This window comes from Halichoeres trimaculatus, unplaced genomic scaffold, assembly GCF_033239565.1.
Source record: "Halichoeres trimaculatus isolate MK-OKI-2021-1 unplaced genomic scaffold, fHalTri1.1 fHalTri1_scaffold_11, whole genome shotgun sequence".
Classification (NCBI taxonomy): Eukaryota; Metazoa; Chordata; class Actinopteri; order Labriformes; family Labridae; genus Halichoeres; species Halichoeres trimaculatus.
This window is the reverse complement of record NW_027437189.1, coordinates 29,294,222-29,318,514: the sequence shown is the minus strand read 5'-3', so window position 1 is coordinate 29,318,514 and position 24,293 is coordinate 29,294,222. Positions and strand designations below refer to the sequence as shown.

General features: G+C 40.7%; 1 protein-coding gene across 1 annotated transcript in view; it reads right to left on the bottom strand.

The window, feature by feature from the left end:
* LOC141799091 (plexin-A1-like) overlaps nucleotides 1-24,293 on the bottom strand; it is a 453,927-nt gene that overhangs the window by 88,712 nt on the left and 340,922 nt on the right. Inside the window, exons 14-17 of the mRNA XM_074681180.1 lie at nucleotides 22,801-22,897; nucleotides 13,741-13,964; nucleotides 2,663-2,814; nucleotides 185-305 (exon numbers count right to left, since the gene is read on the bottom strand). Of these exons, the coding sequence (XP_074537281.1) occupies nucleotides 185-305; nucleotides 2,663-2,814; nucleotides 13,741-13,964; nucleotides 22,801-22,897 (594 nt within the window). The remainder of the gene's footprint in view (nucleotides 1-184; nucleotides 306-2,662; nucleotides 2,815-13,740; nucleotides 13,965-22,800; nucleotides 22,898-24,293) is intronic.

The following is a 24,293-nucleotide window of genomic DNA, read 5'->3' as shown; positions in this document are numbered from 1 at the left end:
TAAAGTGTACCAGAATCTCTAGCGTACAGCCGTTTCTTTCTCCATAAGGCTGCTCTCAGGTAACAGCTCAGTAGCTCGATACTCTTCCTCAAAGCAGCCTCTTTATGAAGTCGTCATGGATCATATACTGCGAGTTATCTAACCACCAGCGAATCCACAAACAAACCATTCGTGTGTCGCTTACCACAAAGGTGAACGGTCTGGGCGACAGGGCTCGGTAGTCGTTGACACAGTCTCTCACACACACCTCCACCTGAGCCTCCTGGACACGGTAGCTGGTGGCATCTTTCAGCAGGCACACTATTCTGTTAGAGCAAAGAAAAGGCCAGAGTATGGTTACAGAAACAGTTATTGCATTTCTTTATCATCGATAACTACCCACCTTTTTATTTTGTTATCTTTTAAAGACTGTACACTGGTGATACTGTGAGTGGGTAATATTTTAATTGTACACAAAGTTTTAAGATATGGGACATCCAGTCAACCTGAGGTCAATTTTTATACAGCCCCCAGCTTTTCTCAATGCATTTATTATGACACCAAAATTATTTATTTATTTATTATTGTTTTAATAATGTAACAGACTAAATAGCCTGCTGTTATTTATATAATTTTCGTGATGGGATGTCGTTTCTACATTGTTGGGTTCACATTTCTCCTCGCGGGACTCCACCATGTGCGAAAGAGCACGTGATCTTTAGCACATGGTGAAGTTCCGCCCCAACGCGTTCACACAAACACACACAGACAAGCACACTCCGTATAGCGGACTGAGAGCTGGGTAAACCACCACAAGAAACATCTCCCAGCGCTTTTTTTCATCAAGATGCAAAACTCGCTCTCCTGCCCTGCCCTGGCTGCCAACAACATCACCCCCCCCCCCCCCCCCCCCAAGGCTGTAAACCTAGGGGAAAAACACTGTTCTAAATCTAAATCTAAATACGTTCTTCTAGCTTACAAAACATTGACAAGAAAGACTCCTTCCTACCTGGGGTCCCTCATCCAGCTCTACACTCCTTCTCGCCCACTATGCTCTGCTTGTGAAAGACGCCTGGTGCTTCCAGCTCAGTGTGGCTCTAAATCACAAGCCAGACTCTTCCCCTCTGCTATTGGTGGAATGGATTACCAAACTCTATACGATCCACAGAGTCCCTTTCTACTTTAAGAGATGTCTGAAGACTCATCTTTTCAGAGAACACTTGGGCCCTTAATCTGATCCTTCTCCTCTTTGTCCTCAGGGGTAGAATGAGTCAGGTCTAAGATCCAGCTCTTAGTGAGGGTTGAAGTATAAAGTATATTTTGTCAGCAATTATTGTGGTTAGTTGGCTAGACTACTCTAAAAAAAAAAAAAAAAAAAAAAAAAAAAAAACTTTTGCACTTAATGGCAGCTCATGTAGCCAAATAACTTGTAGCACTTTGTCACACTAACTAGGTTTTTCCTTCTGTCTAAATTCTTGCTTGTGTTGTTCATCCGGACAAAAGTGCTTGCTAAATGAAACTGTAGAACTGTAAATAATGTGCATATTTAAATTCTTGTCGGGTGAACAAACCAAACCGTATATCTAGTAACATCTCACAAAACCACATCTGGACTGTGCATAGGCTACTTGTATAAAGCTATAGCTCTGCACATCTGCAGAAACTCTACAACTCTTTTAGCTGATGTGTTTAAATTCAAGTATTTATCATGATGTGAAAATGTGCACTTTACGTCCAGAGATCGAAAAAAACACATTTGAGGATACTAATTTTGGGGCAGTGCAGAAAAGACAAAATCTGTATATTAAAATAGTTCAGAATGCAGGGCAAGAAATAACTGGGGCAAAAAAGGTTGTTGCAGGTCAAAATACTCTTAAAAATCATATCTTCTCCATAATGGAGAACATTTTCCTTGGTCAGAAGCAGAGTTTGTCAATGTTTACGCAGCATGTAAGGTATCGAGAGACACCTGAGGGACAGGTGCGATTTGATTTTATCTATCTGTATTGATGGTAGAAGCATGTTTGAACACACTTAGTGGCTGTTTTTTACAGAAATCACAAGAATAAATAGTTTTCAAAGAGAGAAAATAAAAAGGTTCGGATATGTCTGGTAGTGAGGGTGAAAATATAAGAAGCAGCAGGGTGGAGGTGGTGCAGGAGAAGTCAGCAATAACAGAGTGTGTGAAATAACTGATGTGTGTGTAATATTTGAATACAGATGCCCTCCATCTCAACATGCATCATTTCCCAACTAAGTGCTCTACAGAGAGATTGTTTGATCTGCATGAACTCAATTCCTCAGCCGTGTAGGACCCTGCAGAGGAGTAAATGTCAGGATGGAGGGATGGGGAAAATAAAGGAAAGAGCGTATGTAGGGAGTAATGGAGGAGAACAACAGATGGGATTTACAAACACACACAAAAAAAAACCCTTATGTCACTTTATTATCAGCTCCTGGATGAGGCGGCATGGGCACCTATTCAAAAAGTGCTTTGATTGGTCAGGATGAGAGGGGATCTGGTGTGTGTGTGTGTCCTCAAATCTGTGAGAGAGACACACATCCTGCCTGTGTTTTGCTTTGTTTTTGTCCTTGGTAAACCTCATTTTCACCATTCTCTACCTGTGCGCATGTATGGCTTTTTCTTACTATCAGGGGATTTCCTCTGTCTTCCTTCACTCACCTCTCTGCGCTGACGTACTCCTCCTCGATGGGAACACACGGTACTTTTCCCAGTCGGACTCCCGTCTGAATGTCTCTGAACTGCAGACCCAAATTCTCCCCCAGGATGGTCACCCTGGTCCCACCTTGGCGTGGTCCTGTCTCTGGGAACAACTGGGAGGATGAAAGGAATAACACAGAATGAACAAGAGATGATGGAAGGAAAAGGACACAAAAAGTATTACATCTCTCTGTTCACAGTTTATATGCAGCTCCCTGTTAACTAGATTACAGATTTTAAATCAGAGGAAAGAAAATCAGACAGAAACATGCATGAAAGCATTCAACACATCCAGCGACAGACTCACAAAAACATGCACACACCGTTCAGAATCGCCTGTATCAGCTGATTTAAGTCCTAATGAAGAAAAATCTCCCTCTTGGCCTTGTAAAACAATGAAAATGAGATAAAGAGAGTGAAAACAACGGTCTACGCTGACACACACAACCAAACCAGCTTCGTCTAATTGAAACTTATTACGCTGGCTTGGCTTCGTCGGCGGGGCAGCGGCGCTGTTAACGCTCAGGCACGCTGTCTGACCATAATGTGATTTATCTAGCCAGATTATGGCGCGTAACGGGGACAGGTGTGGTGTGACAAAACAAATATGGTGACTGATGGACGGTGGCTGTCACAAACACACACATACACACTACACACACACAAACATACAGCGTGAAAAAACCCAATCCCTAACAAGGATCATGAGGTAATTATGTGTAATATGTCTGATGGCCTGTTCTCCTGCAGCGCTTGGCTGAGCAGACGGAGCGGTGTGGAAATGCAAACTCAGACAGCGACAGGGTGGAGGCATCGGTTTATGTACCATAGACCGAACCAAACAGAAAGAAAAAATATTGTCTGAAAATGAGATTTAACTCTGGACATAACGATGTGAAATTCAGCTTCTCCCTGATTGAACTCATTCTGCTTTGCCAAACAAGAGATTAGTGCTACTCATACATATAACAAAGGAAAAGACCAAAATGAGGAAGTTACAAGAGAAAACGAGAGGGGTCCAGCTGCAGACCTCTACTATCAGCTGACTTATGTAGGCTCCACTCTGGGATTCCCTCCACCATCAGAAGGAAGTGACATCAGGATATGAAGTAAAAAATTACAAATAAACGGCATTACACTGAGCTTACAATTGAATACATATGAAGTTAGTCAATGGATCTAGATTAATCTTGACGAAAATACATTTTAAAAATAAAAGGAAGAAGAAGTTAAAATCGCACATCAGATGACGTCAATGCAGCGTTTTGTTATATGTTGTAAATGACATGTCCCCCAGTGGTTGTAGCAAGGCTTTGAGCCATAGTTATTCTGTCAGCCATGAGCCTGCATAAAAAAAAAAAAAATCTCTTCCTGTTTGGAAACATTTTCCTGATTTTATTTTGACATCCAGAGTTTTCAGTATTGTTTATGGAGAGTAATAGTGATGTGTTTCTGTGATGAAAGTTGAAATTTTGTTTAAAAAGTAATATTGATGTATGCTAACTGCTAGCATATTAATGCTATGTCCCATAAACAGTAGCATTAAACTGGTGCTATGATTTCTCTATCATTTTTTGATATTAAGAGATGTATAACATGCTGAATGTATTAAATAGGAATCTCTTGTAAAAGAATAATGTACATTTCTTGGACTTCAGTTTTTAAGTAACATTTTCAAGCATAAAACCTTGAATCAGCCTTTTCTTTGGAAACTGCTATCTATTTCCTAAGCTAGGATAGCTGGGGTGAATATTGGACATAATGTATAGAATCAACGTTGAGTTAATTATGTCAATGAATTGAACCATTTCTAACACATTCATAACATGAACTGGTTACTGATACCCATCCCTATGTTCACCTTAGTACCAGTAAAAGTGGAGTTCAATTAATATATTCAAAGCTGTATATCATGAATTTAAAATTAAAACAATTGTGTTTTTCACACCAGGAAATGAAAACCATTGAGGTTATTACACCAAAGAGAGATGCCCACCAATTTATGTTTCATTATTAATGGCTTGTATTTTATACTTTGTTTTTTCAATGTAGCACTGTCGATGAATCAGTTTAACCCAGGCAATCAAAGCACAAAAATAACACAAAAAAAAAAACACAAAAAAACCCCACAACAATTGTGGAGGGGATCACAGAGGAGGTCTACAGCTGGACTGTCTTTTTGGAAGAAAACAATATGCAACAAAAATAAAACTGCCAAATAATGAGGAAATTCTAAGGCTTGAGTACAAATCCACAAATTGTAAAAGTTGCCTTAAGCCAGTAGTTGCAAAACCACTTGAATGTCTACAAAATTCAGATGTCTGCAAGTATAATTGAAACATTTTGACTTTAATAACTTTAGATTACAAAAAAAAATGCATAAAAGTGAAAGTAAATAATGGCTTCAGCTCAAGGTTTAGATTCCAAAAACCAGCTGGGGAACAATGTTACTTTTATATTTTGTCATTAGATCGCAAAGTCTGTGGCACAAGCCAAACAGACTACATTTTAAAACTTCTTGAATGTTTTAGGGGAAAAAAAACCCACAAACAAAAGGATGGACTTGAACAACTCAGACAACAGGATGAGTAACTGCTGCGTTAGTAGCAGCTGGATAAAAGTGAAAGACATACAGCAAAAAGTAAAAGACATCCTTTGAGAGGTTCAGCTTTGATGTACTACAGATCAAATAAAAATGTATGAAGTCTTGTGTTTTGCAGTTTGAAAACTAAAACCTTAGTTTCAACTGTAGAAAAAAAAAGAATGAATGCTCTGAGTGAAAGCACTCTGGCAGGGTATAACGCTGCTTACATTTTGGAAGCAGACTCTCATCAGAACCTCAGGCGCCAGCAGAGCTTCAGCACTCTGCTTCTACAAACACAATAGCTGGTAAACACCGGGTAGAGCGAGTAGCCATCAAGCTCTAGGGTACGATATGGACAACAGATGTCGGGGTGTGGAAATGAGGCCTCAGATGGTTTTGGAAGAATGAAGCTATGATACCACAAAACACAGTATCAGCCAGCCACCAAGCCATGGGATATAAACAGTGGCAGAGCCACAGACTGAGAGGCAACAGAGAAAGAGAAAGAGCAGCACTGTTTAAGGGGATTACCACCGTTAAACTGAGGGGGGCACAGGAAGGAGGACCGACGGGACTACGGGAACACATATCACAATACAGACCCTGCTGAGGGAGAAGAGCATTCTGAGCACATCCACATTTTTATACCAGTTATTATACTATAACATTTCTCACCACTAATGAGCACAGCTACCAACAGAAGGAACGTAACTTTGATAATCATTTCCTTCATGCAAGGAGCACTGAAAGACACACATTACCATTAATACCAGGAAAACATCCTGCATGAAACTGGTCTTAACTGGGGATATTTTCCAATGTATGTGCATCAATTTGTGCAAAGCATGGCAGGGGAGATCATGTCAGCTCAATCAATGAGTATGAGCAAATTTATAGCTGTAAAAATAAAATCTATCTGTTGTATTGGACTGAGTGGATGGAGATGCAATCATAATGGCTGTAAACCTCTCAGAGTATGGTGTAATGACTAATTGAAGGGGTAGAAAAAGGAAACTGTTGCAATTGCCATTTAACTTGTGGACCAATTCAAAACCACTTGTACTTTAATCACATATGTGGTTCATGGAGGCGGTGTAATGACACAGACAATCAGAAAATACCTCTACTTGGATATAAATAGACACCCCTTGAGTTGCTATTATCATGGTTGTGTTCATACTCATAGAACAGGAGTGTGAATGGGTCTGACAGGGTTTGATGAAACAATCTGACATTAAACACTGATTTTCCCAGCACCACAGGGGGCTTTAGAGGATTGTTTACATCCAGTGTTTAGACATTTGTTACACATTCTTACAACTGGCTACCATGTCAGACTATCTTGGAGATGCATTGGCTCTAAAACCATCTATCATTCATATTTGCACAAGAATAATAAGAGTGGGGCATAATAGTTTGCTTAAACTATTTTGTCAAGCATTCAGCAGCAGAAACAAGATGGGCCAAAATGTGAAGAAAGAACCCCAACATCAATCAAAAACGTTAAAGGGGGAGCAGTAAAAGCAGAATGAGGCATTCGGGGTTACTTACAGTAAGTAGGCCTGCCGATCAAACACAGATGCCTGACATACTTCAGGAACAGCAAGACTAAAGTAAGCAATGGTATTGCCTCTAATAAACCACAGAATGATCTCTGGTGTCTGTCTGAAATACAGTCATTATGGCTCAAGTAGCCAACGGATCACAACACTTCAGAGCTATTACCCACAAAAATGCTCTGTATGAAGACCACTGTATCATTTCTGTGATCCTAAAAGTTTCCAGATTTAAACCTCACAACCCCTTGGAAGCTGAAAAGTATAGCACCACATAACAAAAAAGAAACAGTGCTTGCTCGCTAAGCTTGTGGGCACACAGGCAGACGCTGCAGTGTGGAAATGGGACCTCAAGCAGCTTTTGACTTGTGTTGCAGTGATTTGCCCCAGCACTACTACTTTCATATAACCACCGCTCTCTGGGGAAGGCAAAATACAGACGCCCTGCAGCTTAAGGCAGACCTCAGGCGGTTTTGGAAGAAAAGTGATCTGATAGAGCACAACCACATTTAAGCACTAACTAGCCAAGCCTTAAGCCATCACTGCAAAAGGATAACAGATAAACTTGGTCCTCATGAGAACTCAAACTGGTCTTAGACTGCACTAACAAAGGCTGCATGCAAACACAGTCTCTGCCAGAGAACAGGGACTGAGCATCAGACCCTAAAAGCCTCATACTCACACCGGATGCTGCTAAAGTTGTTTTTCACTAACCACTTATATGGTTGTCTCTGGTGGCTCAGGCAAAGTATTGTTTTAGGAAACCACAGCTTAACTTACAAATGCATTTATTTTTGTGCAAATAAGGGATTTAAAAAGGAGTTCCCTCCACCATGACTGCTGGTTTCCAATCTAAAAGCTCATCATAGCTCAATAAGTTAAATTTCCTTTGTCATCTGTTCACTGGCCCCATTATCACCTCTCAGTGTCCCAAAGCTCTCCTCATCCACAAGTTCACCAGATGTTCAGCTCTTTCTGGTTCCCAGACAAAAAGAGCTCAGTTATCAGGTGGGTGTGAATTGTCGTGTTCAGACAACTCCCAACATCTCACAACTGAATATAATGTTTTTAAGATTAAAGAACAAGGAATCATCATGTAGCTGCACAATCTGGCTGAAAGGATGACACCATAGACTATGAAAAAAAAATGGACGCCATCTTGCTTGGCTTGAAGTGAGGTCACCACAAAAACTGCTCCCCCAAGTGGCTGGCTGCAGTATAGGTAAAAAAAAAAAAAATCATCTCCCCAGTCATTCCAGATGGGCTGTGGTCAAACTTTACAAAATGAATACATCTCACAGAAATGTTTCTCACATCTCATTGATGTAATGATATGGATATGTTATTGAGATGCACTGTGATAAGGTCCTCTTTTTCTGAAAAGTTTCTTTTCCACTAGTTGTTAGATGTTAAAAACAGGGTTTCACATCATGTTTGACGATGATTGACAGCTGCTGTTCTTGTGTAGATTTTTCAGGGATTAGTAAAATATACCAGGAGGTTGAGCCAAGAAAAGACTAGGTCCTCGATAGGAAGAAAAAAAAAAAAACAGGTACCCAGCTCCACACAGATTTTCTCTGAGTCTGCTTCTATTGTGCAGACTCTGACTACACAATGGCGTTAGTATTTTGGCTTTAAAACTGTGCAATGGTTAAAGGTGGAGCCACACTGTCCATTCTGTACTCAGCCTTTGGATGATACCAGGGCACGATAGTGGCACCATAAACTGGATGATATAAGGCCTCCGTGACATCACATATTTGTTTCTGATGCAGAATCCATTGGCAGCTGTCTAATTAGTGCTGAACTTAAGACTGGTACACACTATAGGATAATCTGGCTGATTTTTGTCTCAATCTCCCCTTTATGATCAAAGCCAGCAAAGGCTCGATTGTCTGATGACATCATGTGTGATTTTCCTGTGGTGTGGGGTGGGTTGAGAGTGATTTCTTCTGGTCGGCGCCGCTTGGAAGGCCTCAGATTCAGAGATCGTAGATAATGAACGCGTTTAATATTTGTGACTAAAAATCTTGTAGTGTGTGGGGCGCTCTGGGAGGAGCCAAGCAGGTGCAGTGTGTAATGTCACATGTACTGGAGCAAAGCCAATCAAGATGCGAGCTGAATCAGCTGACTGACCAAAGAAGAAGTAAGAAATCTATCTGTGGTACTTGTGACGATTTTACTCACCCCCAACTCACATTATTATTCATACAGCCCATATCCCGCCATCTCCACGACCTTTTCCATAATCTTTTTTCTTTTGTGTTTTTTTTTTTTTTTAATTCTAGAATCCGAAAAACAAACATCTTTGCTTTTTCCCGTACATCCGTCATGTTTGTTTACATCAAAGTCACGTTTTACTACTCGAGATTTGGAATGTTGAGCATGAAGAAGCTGAAGCTCTGCTGAAGAATCTGTTAGTGTGTGGTGTCCTCAGAGTGCAGACCACACACTGGAAGATCAGGAGAGAGAAATCTGTCTTTTGTTATCATCAAGTGTGTGGTCTCTAAATGTGTGAAGTTTCGGAGAATCCTGTAAGGTGTACCAGCTTTTAGTCTAGCTTTATTGGAGTTTTGGTCCATGTCCCATGGCCAAACATTGTTGTTTGGGTGGCAACCATTCCTGTGTCAAGTTTTAAAGTAACCAAAGGGTGTCAAACACTTTTATAAGGCTGAGAACTAACACTTGATAGCCGTGATTTTCAGGCCTGCAGGCAGGACTGCAATACAACAAATATGACTCTGTAGTGGGATTCACTGCATGGGCACAAACATGAAAGAGTATCCAACAAACGGGGGCTAAAACAATCTCTCTAGGCCCAAACTTGTCTCAGATGGACTGAGTTGTGGGCTAAGCAAACACAATTTGACAGTCTTTTGGAAATCCTCTCCTCTACAGAAAAGAATCTGGGTTCTTTTCTTGTTCTCCACACTGCATGTATTGACATGTGAAAATAGTTACAGATTTTTGAAGCCCATTGTTTTTTTTTACCTTTAACATAAATTGTCTTACTGTGTGTGTGCTCTGCCTTTCCTTGTGCAGGCTACCAATAAGGAATCCACTGGAGGTAGAGTAATGTAGTGAAACTCTGTGGTGGTTCAATCTTTATACTGAGGCCCCCACCATAGAAGCCACATCAAATCATCAATATTACAGCGGTGGTTTCCAAGTAGTCTGTCATCCAGCCTGCACACACACTGTGTTTATGCATTTGTGTGTGTGTGTTCTGTAACATAGTAATCTAGCTGTGGTCTGAGCAGAAACCAATCCCACATGAACCATGCGAGTCCGGCAGCTGTTGAAAAGTGAAGTATTTGTTTGTGTGGTCAGGAAACAGTTTGGGAATTTCGCTCTGGCGTTTTAACAAAACGGGATTTAAGCGAAGTTAGTAATGGGGCTTTGTTTTCTTTCCTGAGAAAACTGCTTAAAACAAAGTAATCTATAGTTATTACTTTGAAAAACCAGAGAGAAGTGAACTGGGAATTTCTTAATCTCTGGTATTTAGAGGCTGGACTGTCTTAAAGGATTTTCATTGTAGTTGTATGAGGCTGTTTTAATATACTAAGAGATTAAAGTTCCTCCATGACAAATAACTTCAGATACAACAAATGGGACTGTGAGCAGGAAACATCTTAGTCATTGTTTTTAAAAGGCTTATCAGAAGATTTAACTTGATAATAATGACCAAACAGATCTCCCACCCCTTATTCAAAGACGTTTGACGGTTGAAGGTCAAACACTAGCTTCATCATGACTATCAAATCAGCATGTGTTTCTCTTTACCAGTTCATCTAAAACACATTAGTTCTCTAACTGGAAGACCTACTTGTTAAGAAATACATCTAAAAGGAAAAAAGTGACCCCAAGAGGCAAAATCAAGCCACGAATCAAGAGAACAGACATCTGATGTTGATATCAACATGCCTCATCGTTCCTGCTTCATAACTCTGGAGACATTTATCACTCCCAGTCTCTTTCCACTCCTGATGTTATTGTGATATAAAAACACTTCACTACAGTTCTCCTTCCCCTTCTTTTGTCCTTGGGCTCGCATTATAATCCAAACCTCAGCACATACAGGAACACGAACAAATAGGGACGGATTTGTTCATAAATGGAGATGCATTTGATGGTGGATTTGTGAATACACAGAGTGAGTCTCTCAGACATAAACACTTAAGATTAAGAGGCAGAGGGAATGTAAAACAGCAGATGAATATGTCAGCAGGCTCAGGTTGTAAAAAAGGAGCTACAGAAAATTATCCACCACCACACTACGATTTATATCATTATTTTATCCTCTAAGTTCTTTTATTTCAAACCATTTAGATGGCTTTGACTCTATTCAACACATTTACCCATTGGCAACAGATTCACTATTTGGTAATTGGTGTCATTCCCAACAAAGGTTGAGGTGATGGAATCAAACTGCCAACATTTCAACCAAGAGATGACCCGCTGTACCACTTCACCCTTTTTGGTTCTTGAATGGAAGTGATAGTGGAAGTTTTATTAGAAATTCTAACTAAGCCTAGAGACAGGCCAAGGCGCAAAGCTGAGGTTGGGCTTTAAGCCTTCTGGGAAACGGCTATGACTGATCTGCCTGTCATTTATTTAGCTCTGCCTGTTTTAGTGCTAATTAAGGTATATCACTAGCCAAAAGTCATTAATGAAGCTTCATAATTAAAAAAAAAAAAAAAAAAGATCATGGCTGAAAAAAATGCTTATTTTAGCCAAGAAAGAATAAAAAAAATTAAATACATAAAAAACAGGCAGTTTAATGTGAGACTTAATAGTGACTCATTGACTTTTGTAGCCAGCCTCAAGTGGACACCTGAGTAATTGCAGTTTCTTTGGATTATTAACCTAGTTTTTTGATTTATTTTTCTCCCCAACACCCAAGTTTGCCACTTTAGCCCTGTTTCCACCAAGCAGTCCTGTTTCGATCAGTACGGTTTGGTACAGATCGTAACAGTAAAGCCTGATCTTGTTTGCGTTTCCACAGCCAGATGCTGATAGAAGTGTCAGTTACGTAACAGCGTGATGGCACAGCAGTGCAGCACAATTCACCCCGCTAATAAATCCAACGAAAAGGAAAAGCGTGACGCAGTAAACAAAGAGCAATGATGAAAGACATTAAGCAATGTGTCTTCTGCGTGATTGTAATGTAGCCCATTGTTACAAAGCCCAATCAAGCTTTGTTTTCAGAGAAGGCTATATGCTGCGAGGAGAAATACAGCAGGCCCTGTTGCACGGTTAGTGACGATTCTGTCACCCAAATGGAAGGATACCAAGAAGTGGGATGGCTTGACTCGGTTGTTTGGGGATCTGTCCCAGGATTAGTCAGAGGAAACACCAAAAACTGTGTGCTGTACCGAGACGAACTAAACTGAACCTCTTGATGGAAACGGGGCTTTTGTGACCAACTCAAGTAGTTTGGGCTTTTACACTTCATATTGTCGCTGGTGTGACAATTCTAAAAGGTCGGGGGTCAGAGCTTCAACACATCACACTGCTTTTATCAGTCAGCACAAAAAAAAGTTGTTCTTGGATGGAAAACTTGACTTAGAAGAAAAACAACAGTTCCCAGACACATGGTCTGAGAGTTGATTAAAACAGTCTGATGTTTCTTGATTCGGAGCTTAAAAAAGAGGAAATAAAAAGGTTAAGCTTAAATGAATTAGATAAAGAACCACGACTTCAATGAAACTCAATGCTCTTAAAACCAATGATCCCAGATAAGAACTAGTGGAAAAATGCTAAAGGGACAAAGATCCTTCTATTTATATCAAGAGACACGTACAAATATTTGAAAATTAAATTGAGCCTCAGATAAAATCTTTATAATGTCATCTCATTCATAGATTTGTTCTCTTGTTGTTGGGAACATTGGCTTCATTTGCCTTTATCTGGTAAATTCAATTTTCTGGTTGAATTTCACAGCTACTGCAAAAAAAGGAGTAGTACTGTTTTCCCAAAGTGATATCTAGTGAAAGTCAAGGTCCAAAAACAAAACACAAAGAATGAAAAGCAGGAATGAATGAACCCAAAACTGATGTGACCAGTTCAGGAGCAGCCTTTGAAACATCACTATCCAGAGAGACAGTGACACGTAAAAATGAAAACACCCCAAAAGACAGTTTAAAAAGGGATCAAAACCAAACAAACCTCCGCGTGCCTCTGCCTCTCGAGAAGCAGTTTGATGTAACACACAGTAATAATATTATTTCTGTGCCAAGGGCAGGCACAAGGTCCCAACATGGGAGCACATTAAAATAGAGCGGCTTTCATTCTCAGTGCAGGACACGTAGAGCTGTCGTGACCACGGGGGCTTCAAGAAAAGAGAGCTGACGCAACGGCCTATCAAGGTTCAGCAGCCTTGGATCTCGGCAGGTGACTTTACACTCCTCATGAGTTCACCAGATTACGAAGCAGCGCTCAAAGAAAGTCTGTTCCTTCTTTGCAGCTGATTGTGGAACTGTAAGGTAGTTATGGTGGAAGATTTTCTTTCTCTTCTTTTTTTTTGGAGGGGGGTAGACTCTTGACTGAGTATGGCAGATTTTCTTTTCTCTTTTCTGCAGGCAGTGATGCATCTGTTGGTTTATACAGTGAACAATTCAGCAGGCTTTACTTTCCCTCACTCTGCATGAATTTGCATAACTGCAGCACCAAGATTTAATTTTTTGCGCTTGCTTGCGACACAAAAATGTGTCACAGATTTTAGCTTGAAATGTTTACATAAGTGCAACGCTACAACTTGTCCCTGAAATTAAATGAAAGCAAATGTATATGGGTCTCCTCCCAGGCTGGGTTTGATTGGTAATTTCCCATGAGGTAAAATGAACGGTATTTAACCCCATGGTAAACTTCTCCACATGCAGCCACACACTATGTCTTACCTTGGTGATCTTTGGATGGGTGCAGCGGCTGTTTCCAGAGGTAGCGTGCATCCAGCCCCCGCCTTCAGTCAGTTGCAGAGGGAGGTGAGAGTTTCCTCCACCTGTACACTCCTGCCTGAGGGAGCATTTCCTGTCCTGGACGCACCAACCGCATTCAAACCTGGGGTCGGCTTTCAGGCACATCCCGCAGCTGTCCCGCAGAGCTCTGCACTTGTACAGGTGGGCTAGATGAGAGATACAGACAGAGAGGGACAGACAGAGTAGGAAAGAAAGAAATTGAGATGAGTGGAGCTGTATTTAGGAAGAGGATCAGTAATCGCAGATTTGTCCTGGTGGTTGAATGGGAGAAAACACTAGTCTCTGGATGTCAGCTATTAAAACTGCCAATATAAACTTCTATAGTTTTTAAAATCGATTTGTAAAACAACACAACAGTCTCAGGAGGCGTTCATCCTAAGGTTTTCTGTACAATAAAATTTGCTTTGGTAGAATATTTGCATGCAGGGAGGACAAACCCTGAAAAAAGCAGATTTATCCTAACAAAAAATGTGTCCCAATTTTTGTGTAACCGTATACTTCTTAGCGGCCCATCATGTTACTGATTCAAAGTATCCGTCAGTCTTTTTAGATGTGAAGTCACTTGGTCTGAACTTGTTGTTTTAAATAGCAACAGAAAATTTAAGAAAGGCAATACAAGGTTGGGTAAAGGAAGTTATTCTTTTCGAATCACGAGGGTCTAACAGGTTTAACATCCACGAAGCAGAGCAGCGGCTGACTCAGGAGCAGAGGGATTGTAGCTTCCTGTTGTCGCACACCTCGCTCTCATTGAGGTTTAACAGAACATTTATATGCTGCTGTAATGGAACAAATTCTTACTCTAATTACACTTTTGTCCCACTTCTGTGCTCACCCTGCTCTGCTAGGGTCCGCTCCCCCATGTGTTCTGCATGTGTGTGGTTTTAATTAACGCGTCTGAGCAGCTCAGACACAATGTTTGGATAAATATAGATCTGACACTTTTAATTCATATCAGTAACTGTCGTATGATAGCATCTCTGAATTAAACACAATAATTCTGGGGCTGCATGATGGCGCTCTTGCCTCAAAACAAGAAAGTTTCTGGTTTGATTCCCTTGCTTGGCAGGTGTAGAATTAGCATGTTCTCCTCATACACAGGGTGCACGTGTGGGTTGTCTGTCTCTGCATGCTAGCTGTGTGATCAGCTAGCAACCATAACCCTGCGACCCATAAAAGGGTTGGATGGAGGAAAACTGAATTTTTTTCCTTTTTTTTTTCTTTTTTTTTGTGATGTGCATTTTACACACTATGATGACCTCTGAGAGATGGTATTCTCAAAGACTGTATAAAAACATGGACGAGGCCTCTGCAACATCACCCGGCTGTTCCTGAAACAGTGAAATGAAGCCAATCTGCGGGCACAGTCACATTTGGTATAACCCCGGCTGTGAGTTTCCTGTCGAACAGCCACAGGATGCCCGCTGGTCACGTGACCTGAGCTGTGCCCTTGATTGGAAAGTCAAACGATCCCAATAACTTCTAAACCGCCGAGATAGAAAAAAAATCACTCACCGTACAGTGTGTGCAGATAGTGAAATCTGCTTTTAAGACCCAAGCTGTTTTTTGAACCAGGCTGTAAATATACTTTTAATGCTGCAAAAGTCAGTTCTTATGGCTAGGTGTGTACATGGTTTCCGGCAGATTCTCGAGTAACAGCAACTTTTAGCACTCCCACATAGGCTTAATTTTTACTAACTATATGTTGCCCCTTGGGTATTCTCTACAATCACGTGTACAATGTCAGAAATGTTCTCCATCTGTTTTCCAGATGAACAAACCCTGAACTGGATGTTTAGGTTGAGTTTGTGCTGATTTTGTCTCAAAATCCAGAATAAGAGGATGTGAAAGTCTCTTCAATAGGTGTACAGTTTGTCTAAATTACTTGCCACTGTTTCATGACCTGGGCCTATATTCATGACCAGCCATTAGCAAGGAAAAGGGACTGTTTGTACTAACAGCAGAAAAAACATCAATTAGTGGTATGTATGAGCCAGGTTAACAGCCCAAAAGAGCGGTATACACCACCGTTACAGGCACTAACAGCAGGATTACAGCGCCTGTTCAGCTGTTTAAAGGCAGACATCGCGCAATGCGTTACCCTTGAGACAAAATACAAAAAGACAGTGGACAACCCTTTGGAAAGGTGGCGATGTGTAGCCATACAGAGACTTTAGATTTAAGAGACAGCACTTTTTCAGTGAACCGATGAGATAAGGGAGACAATCCAAGTCTCAAACCGGAAGGGTTGCTGCCATCAGTTTTACAAGTTTGATTCGCTCTTTGCTTTTCTACGTCTGGGTACTTCTAAGATGTGTGTGGTGAAATGTTGGAGTTTATAAACTGCTTTAAGAGTTATTCATTGAGGTACAGGGGCATTACTGCAGCACTTGTTCAACAAATCAGCTTTCATATTACTTTTTTTGTTATTGAGGTTTTCTACTGTGCGCTTGGAAACACCACAGACATTTACACTGTTCACGATCGCCAAACTTTCTCTTTCTCTTTGTTTACCTGATTGATTCACTGACAACAGCTGTTTGTGTATTCGTTAAATCAAATCTCCATTTCTTCCTCTGAAAAATGTTTTTCTTGATCTTCTCTCAGTCACACTGTTACCGCTCGCCAGGTTTATCACCGTTTATGAGTGGTAGACATGGGCAGTTTGAGTTTGTTTGATGGGGTTATTCAGGAGGTTTCCTCGAGTTATGACGTAATCTGCACCTGTGTGTCTTTCATGGTGTAATTAGTTAACTGGCCGATTATTTGCAGTTGTGCATGCAGCTAAAGCTGCAGCCAAACAGGCTCTTCCATAACATAACATTAGGAGTAATGGTATCGTTTGTTAAATGACTGAACGTGCATACAGGCCCTGCTCTGACCTGTTAAATCTAACAGTGTCAGGTAAGCCAATGCTTCAATAAACGCACGAAACAACACGCAAACAGGAACTTCAAACTCTAAAGATGAAGCTTTAATGGACGGCATCCCACCAACATAACCCAACACTTCTTTTGCTTAGAAACTTTATATTTACTGATTCTGCTTGAGACCATTTTTATGAGACCAGACGGCTCAGGTAGTTGGTCACTTCAAAGACAGCCACACAGAATAACTGTGTGTGTCTGCAGAGGAACGGCACGACTGAATGTTAATCATCCTCCTTACAACTCAAACCTTTGGTTGGTGAAGATTACTACTGCGAGGCTGTAAGGATGAGAAAATAACTGTTACATTGGATAAATACAGAAATAAAAAATGAACAAGCGTCCTACAGGGATATTACAGGAATTAATTCGACAGGTAATGTCTTCTAACGCCAACAGGGAATTGATAATTGGTTGTGTAAAAAAAATCCCTTCCCCAAACTCTGCAGAGTGGAAAAAGTCATTAAAAGTAAAAAAAGAAAGAATAAATAAATGGATAAATAAATTATTAAAACCTCAAACACCTGAAAGGAGCGAGGAAGGAGATGAAAGGAAACAGGGAGGAGGAGGCAGGGGGGATAAATTTTAGCTGCGCTTGTTAACAAAACAGCAACATGAATTGTTATGAATTTAAAGCTGGGGAGGCCCCCGGAGGACAACAGAATGAGAGACAGAGCCAGACGAGGGGAGAGGAAAAAAAAAAAACAAGGGTCTGCACAACAAAAGGAGGAGAATTTAAGGTCTAACACGCTAACAAGAGGGGAAAGTCCACGTGCACGTGTGTTTTCTGAGCTTTGTTTTGTGTTGTCATAATTATCTATCAGTGATGGCAGAGTGTCTTTACCTGCAGGCAGGTTTGTTTGCTGTCACACCAGTTAAACAGATTGAAAATCAGCTGAAGTGGAAAAACAGGGTGGAAAAAAAAAAATAGAGCTTGGAGGAATCTCCTCCTCCTCCTCCTCCTCTGCAGACAGACGGCGGCTGGACTTCAAAGCGAGCCTCTTTCGCATCCATCTGCCCGCGCCGGCCGTCCGCTCGGCCTAATCTGATTAGCCACGGCTCGGCTTAAAAGTAGCGCGTTGCTAATTAATCTGAACCAAATGAATGATTTAATTAACATTAACATCTCCACTTTACACCGGGGCAGAGCCAGGCCAGGGCCAAGCGGCTCTGCCTCAGATGACTACTACAGCCAGAGAAAAGGACCAGGATGGAGCAGGAGGGGATTAATGAAGGATGGTGTAAAAAAGGAGGAGAGGGTCTTTATGAGATTTGTGTGAGCGAAGACGGTTTTTAAGGAGTTTTAACGCTAAGCATCTCACTGGGCTCATAATCCTTACATGTTTTCTGTGCAGCTTTAGGACAATACCTTTATCTACCCAAGGAATGATGAGGTTTGTGATCCATCCCAATTACTCATCCATAACCTGGCCTCACTTGTTTTTAGCTTATTAGAATGAACACCAAACTGGTTTCTGCATTAACGCCTCCTGGAAAGTAAAATATCTAGCTATGCTTACTCATAGTCATAACAAGAGGGAATGTACTTGTCAAATCCACACACACTCACACACACATATCCTGTAAGATCATTGGATTTCACACTGCCAAACTCTCAGAGTGTAACACCACGGCTGTCACACGCACAGGGCTGACTGTGGCACGGATCCCTGGGGCCTGTTTCCAGAGTTAGCTTGAAAGACACTCAAGACTGATGTCTAAAGTCCTGTTAACATTTTTCATCTAATGCCTGATGTGAAATATGAAGGGTTTGGGGAAAAATGAGCACACTCTATGCAACAATGTCCCCAAATCCCCCAAGTCTGCATGCTCAGTCTTTTTACCTCAGCTGCAGACTGTGTTTGTTTTCAAAATATCAGCACTGTGCCATTCAGAGAGCTGGGGATTTGAAGATACAACAGAGGAAAATTGGAGATGATTTGTTCCCTCTCCCCGGCATTTCAGTCCCTTTTTTAGTCATACTTTCAACTTAATACTGTGAAATACAAAAAAAGTCATTAACATGAAACTCTGAGACTTCTGACTGATCTATTAACTTGTTTAACTGTTTATTTAACTCTTCAGTGATGGTCAAACTGAATCAGGAAGCTCTGCGCCATCTAAGGTCAGTAATTGACATGTATATATAACTAGCCCATCCCCTCACAGCATCCTCTGCAGTTGACAGATATCTAAAAGCAATTTGAACCCTTTAACTTACAGCTCCGTGTCCCAAACCCTGAGTAATGGACCTGCAAAGCATCGCCTGAGACCCAATGTGATCATAATTTTTGCATCTCCTGGTTGTTACGTTTCATGTTTATGCCTTCAAAATTCATCTACTCGTTTGAATGCAGAACATTTATGACATTATGTATAAATCAATAACAATTTCCTTAAATGGGAAAATAAAAACAGTCCTCAGGTTGTGTACATCATTTTGATGCTAAGTGTGTTTATGAAGCTGAGAGTTCTCTGTTGATCCCTATGTGTCCAGTGTTCAATTAAAAAGTCAAACTAAATATATGCCAATCAAAAACAAACTTAATTTTCAAAAGATTATTCCAAACAAAAGATCCAGCAGAACTCAGTCATGTTCAGGTGCTGGTTTTGGTGGTTTAGTGGTTAAACTACATGCTCCTTAAAGGGACTGTGTGGACTGTGGGGAAAGTGATCTTGAAAAAGTCTTTAGAAATATGCCTGATTGTAATCCACACTTCAAAATTATCAGTTCAAATATAGGTTATTTCTAAATGCTGTTTCTCAGCTTCTGTCTCAGGTTGGATAGGACCAGAGAAAGGAGAGAGATCCATGGTTTTCTCTTCTGAAACAATTTCTTGGATTAATACTGTAGCAATGATAGACCCTGGAGCTTATCTGTCTGATAAACAAAGGACAGAAGAGCAGATGAAAGCTAAACGGGGGAGTGAAAGAGGACAAGCCAAAGGCTAAAACACAGGTTAAACTGTGGTAATGTTCACTCCAACCCACAGTCAGCAGTTATTCTGCAGTGGTCTGTTCAAACTTGAGAGTCTATCAATAAAATGAAGAGTTGAGGTTATGTTAGCTCTGCTTGGTAGATGACTGGCAGGACATAACCAAGATTTACTATCATTACAAGTTATGGACATGTCTCAGAGCACCGGCTGCAAGTAACACCAATCATAGCCAGTTAGATAATTACAGTACAAACGGAAAAATGTTTGCTTGATGTCACAATTCAAACCCTAGCACATAACTCTTGATAAACACATTAGCTTTCCCTGTCCCCAGTAAAAAGTTTTCTTGAACAAAGAACAGTCGTGCTAAAAAGAAGAGCTGTTCTCCATTCATTTTCAAAACAAACTCACGCCTTGTTAAGAGACATGTCTTGACGACAGTGTGCAAGTGACTCCCGTCCAAAGGTGTTGCTGCAATCTACTTCAGATAGTCCTCAGTCTTTTTAAATTCAAATTTGACCCACATCCCATTGTATCATGTCCTTTCCCACAAATTTCCCAGTTTTCTGTTCCATCCATCGTCCTGTCTCTCAATCAAAGGCATGGAAACAACCCTAAGATGCTTCACCATGATTGTCATTTTGGTACAACAAGAGATCAACTAGCTCATGAGACCATTAACATATAAACAAGCCAAAGTTTAAAGCTTGGGTTGAACTTGTTTTTAAGTTTTAAAAGCTAAAAACTTTTTGGACAAGGGTATAGCTGCTTGTTTTCAGGTCTCAAGGAGAGAAACCCATACACATTACCTTTTTTCTACTTGGTGCAACAACATGGATCGTTTTTTTTAATTATTATTTTCTATTTATTCATCAGTTTACTTTAACTGAAATATATTATGTTATATTTGTCAGGCCTCTGAGTCAAGTCATTTTGTCTCCTGATGTTTCATGTTCTGTGTCTTTGTGTTTACTGTTTTATTTTGAAATTCTTACGTCTCTTGTTGTGGATCACTCTACCTTCTGTCTCTTGTGTCTTGTGTGTTTAATCCCTGTGATACCTCTGTCAGTTCCTCTTGCACTTACTGTGAATTAGCTGAAAACTTGTCACCCAAAAAACATCTAGGTCCATGATGGCATCACTGAACCACAGAAATGAACCCAAATTCGGAACCATAACAATCCAAAGTTTTGTGTCTCTTTAGTTACTAATGCTGATGCACAGTAAGTGCAAGAGGAACTGACAGAGGTATCACAGGGATTAAACACACAAGACACAAGAGACAGAAGGTAGAGTGATCTGCAACAAGACACATGAGAGTTTCAAAATAAAACAGGAAACACAAAGACACAAAACATGTTAGTTTGTAACTAAAGAGACACAAAACTTTGGATTGTTATGGTTCCAAATTTGGGTTCATTTCTGTGGTTCAGTGATGTCATCATAGACCTAGATGTTTTTTGGGTGACAAGTTTTCAGCAAAAAAAAGTAGCAGGGAGACTCTTTTTTAATGTTTTTTTAAGTGAATTAGAGGAAAAATCCTGGAACTTGAACCTCTGTAGCTGGTTAAAAAGCAGCCGCATGGAAGAGTGAAGAAGAGGAGGGTTGATGACCAGCTGGAACTTCTTTGATAGGTGTTACAGTCTTCAGTTGCAGACTTGCTTGGATTATTGTTATCCATGACATCCAAGTGTTTTTTGCTGGAAAATAATTTAAAAAACCCCTAAGCGTTGTTTTTGCTACAAATGCTCTGTTGGCTGGTCTTTTTCCACAAAGCAGGGGTTTGGCTGTGGTTGTTTGTGGAGGTTACTGGTCATCCAACATATGGCAACTCAAAACTACATTGACTCATCTGGACTCACAGAGGCATTGGTCTCATGATGCCTGGAGTTGAAACATCTTCACCAAAGTCCAGTTACTGTAGACTGAGCTTTGTATTACTGGAGTTATATGTAGATTTACTGCTGTGGCACATAAATGTTAAACTACAAAGTGTAAAATACCTGATCAGCTGATAGCTGGTACATTTAGTCAGATGTATCAATCAGGCATGTTTTGCTCAGTTCAGTACTTATCTGATTGAGAGAAGACATCATATACAGTCCACTCAGCTTGATTTCACTTAAATATGATCATTCATTTTGTTGTGGCAGCTTCAGTACTCTCCCTGGCACGATCTATACTGTAGACACTCAATCCATCAAAAAGGATCCCTCGCCACGAACAGACAGAAACTCCACAGGAGCACATTTTAAGCACAATAACACAGGCAGAAGAATTAGGTCATGACCGATAAGCAACTAATTTCCAAGCAATCTGCAAAATGAACTGCGTGTGTGACATTTATCAAAATGAGGTCAGATAGAACAAAAAGGATGTGAGATTAAAATGTGCATGTGTGTTATATAAAGCCCGAAACAGTGAATGGAATATAAAACACTGAGCAAGTCGAGAGGGAAGGGTGAGTTAATCTGACTCTGAACATGCAAATTTGGAGGAAAAGACTGTGTGACACACTTGAGAGCAAGACTTTTATTATCTTGTGTAATGGGACGTCTAAAATCATTAGCCTCCGCCACCCAATGTATTACACTTGATAAAGAATTTAGAGTTGGTAATTGTTTTCCACTTCATGCACACATAGGGATTAAAAATAATAAATGCCATCCCTCCATGTCGCTTTCTGTTTTTCTTTATCAATCCCTTTGTTCTCATCTCTCCCCCTGCCATTACATACTACATTTATCAAACCTGTCATGCTTTCGCCGTTTGTTTATCCTCCTCTCTAACATCAGTCCCTGCTAATTTCTATGTTGGATGTTTGTTTGTTATCATCGCTGTCCATCAATCATTCCCTCTGCCCCTCTTTTCATTCCACAGACAAGAATAGTGGTTTTCTAAATGGATTGTACACTTTCACCTTTTCTCCCTGATGGCTGTCAGGAAAGAAATTACAGATTTCTTATGAAGGGGAAAAGCTGCACACGGCGTTCACAGAAAATCATTACAGGCAGATAAACAAGCAGGGATGGTTCAAATTTCTTTGACGAGCAACAACACGGAGCCAGAACCAGAGAGGAGAATAGAGAGTGTGGCACAGTGAAAGGAAAATGCTCTACCTTGAATGTCAAAGGGGTTGTCAATGACAAAGTTTCCATTCCACACCACTGAGAGGTCGACTGGCAGGTCGCTGATGTCGCCACCCTCGTAGTCGTACTGGAAGAGTCACAGAGAAAAAAACACAGAGGAGTGAGAAAGAGTTGATTTATAATAGATTCAATGCAAATTTTGGGGAATTGCATGAGATATTGTTTAATTTGCATAGTGATTCGCCTGAGCTTGTTCGCTGCAGACAGCGATACGGCCTGAGCATGCACACACGCATAAATCCATATTTACCAAAACAGACATATTTCATAAATACAGGCAGAGAAATAACAGATGGGTTCCAGCTGAACGGGCGTGGAAGAATGGAGACAAGAATGAGAAGGGAAGGAGAGGAGATGAGGCAAGACGGGAAGGCAGAGAGGACAAGACAGGTGACGAGAGGGAAATGGAGGAAAGGATGGAGAGAAAGAGGAAAAAATCAGAGCTGGAGGAGGAGGAGGAGGAGAAGTGGTCAGAGAGAGGAAGGCAGGCTAGAATCAGACAGTGGTAGATGTGTGAGAGGACCTTATTCATTTAGGCATGAGCTAAGTGGTGGGATGAGGGTGAGGCAGAGATAAGATACGGAGCTGTGTAAAGTGAAATTGGCATTTCCAATTTGCTCCCTGACACAGTGGATTTGATAGACGGGACTCGACCATCCCATGTGGGCAATGGGGCCTGAGACACACACACATACACACATACATACACACACGGATGCACACTCTCATGATTTCCGAGCACTGAGTCACCGCCCTGACTAAAACAGTGCATACATCACTCTGTGGATAGGATGCTGTAACATGTTGATTTGATCCTGGGAGTGGATGAAGTCCACAGTGTGAAGATGCATTCTTCAAGACACGGATCATCAAACATCAAACAAAAGCTTCATCACAAGGGTCACTGCTTGATTCTTTAAAGACCTCTCACACAAAGTAGTCATTTGTTGAAAAAGTAAACAGGAAGTGCACGAGTCAGGGAAACTTTGAAGTCATGTCTGTTGTCCTGAGCGAGGAACTACAAGATAACCTGACTGGTTGTAGGCCTTAGTCCTTCCTTCAGTTAAACACTGCAAAAAACTGAAATCTTATCAGATATTTTTGACCTATTTTGAGAAAAAAATGGCTTATTATACTTGATGGAATAGAATAGAATAGAGTACAATAGAATAGAATAGAATAGAATAGAATAGAATAGAATAGAATAGAATAAAATAGAATTGAATAGAATAGAAGGACTTTATTTATCCCGGGGAGGAGTCCAGGAGGAGTCACAGTAGCAATAAAAGAAAACCAAAGTAAGAAAGTATATAAAAAGTGCAAAAAGGTCCATAAGAAAATAGATGATGACAGCTTGTAAATCATTGTCCAGTTCAGCCAGCCTCCACCTCCACAGGGTCCAGGACTGAGCTTCTTCAGTCATGCTCCATCTCTGTCTCCTGGATCCTGTCTGCTCACAGCAG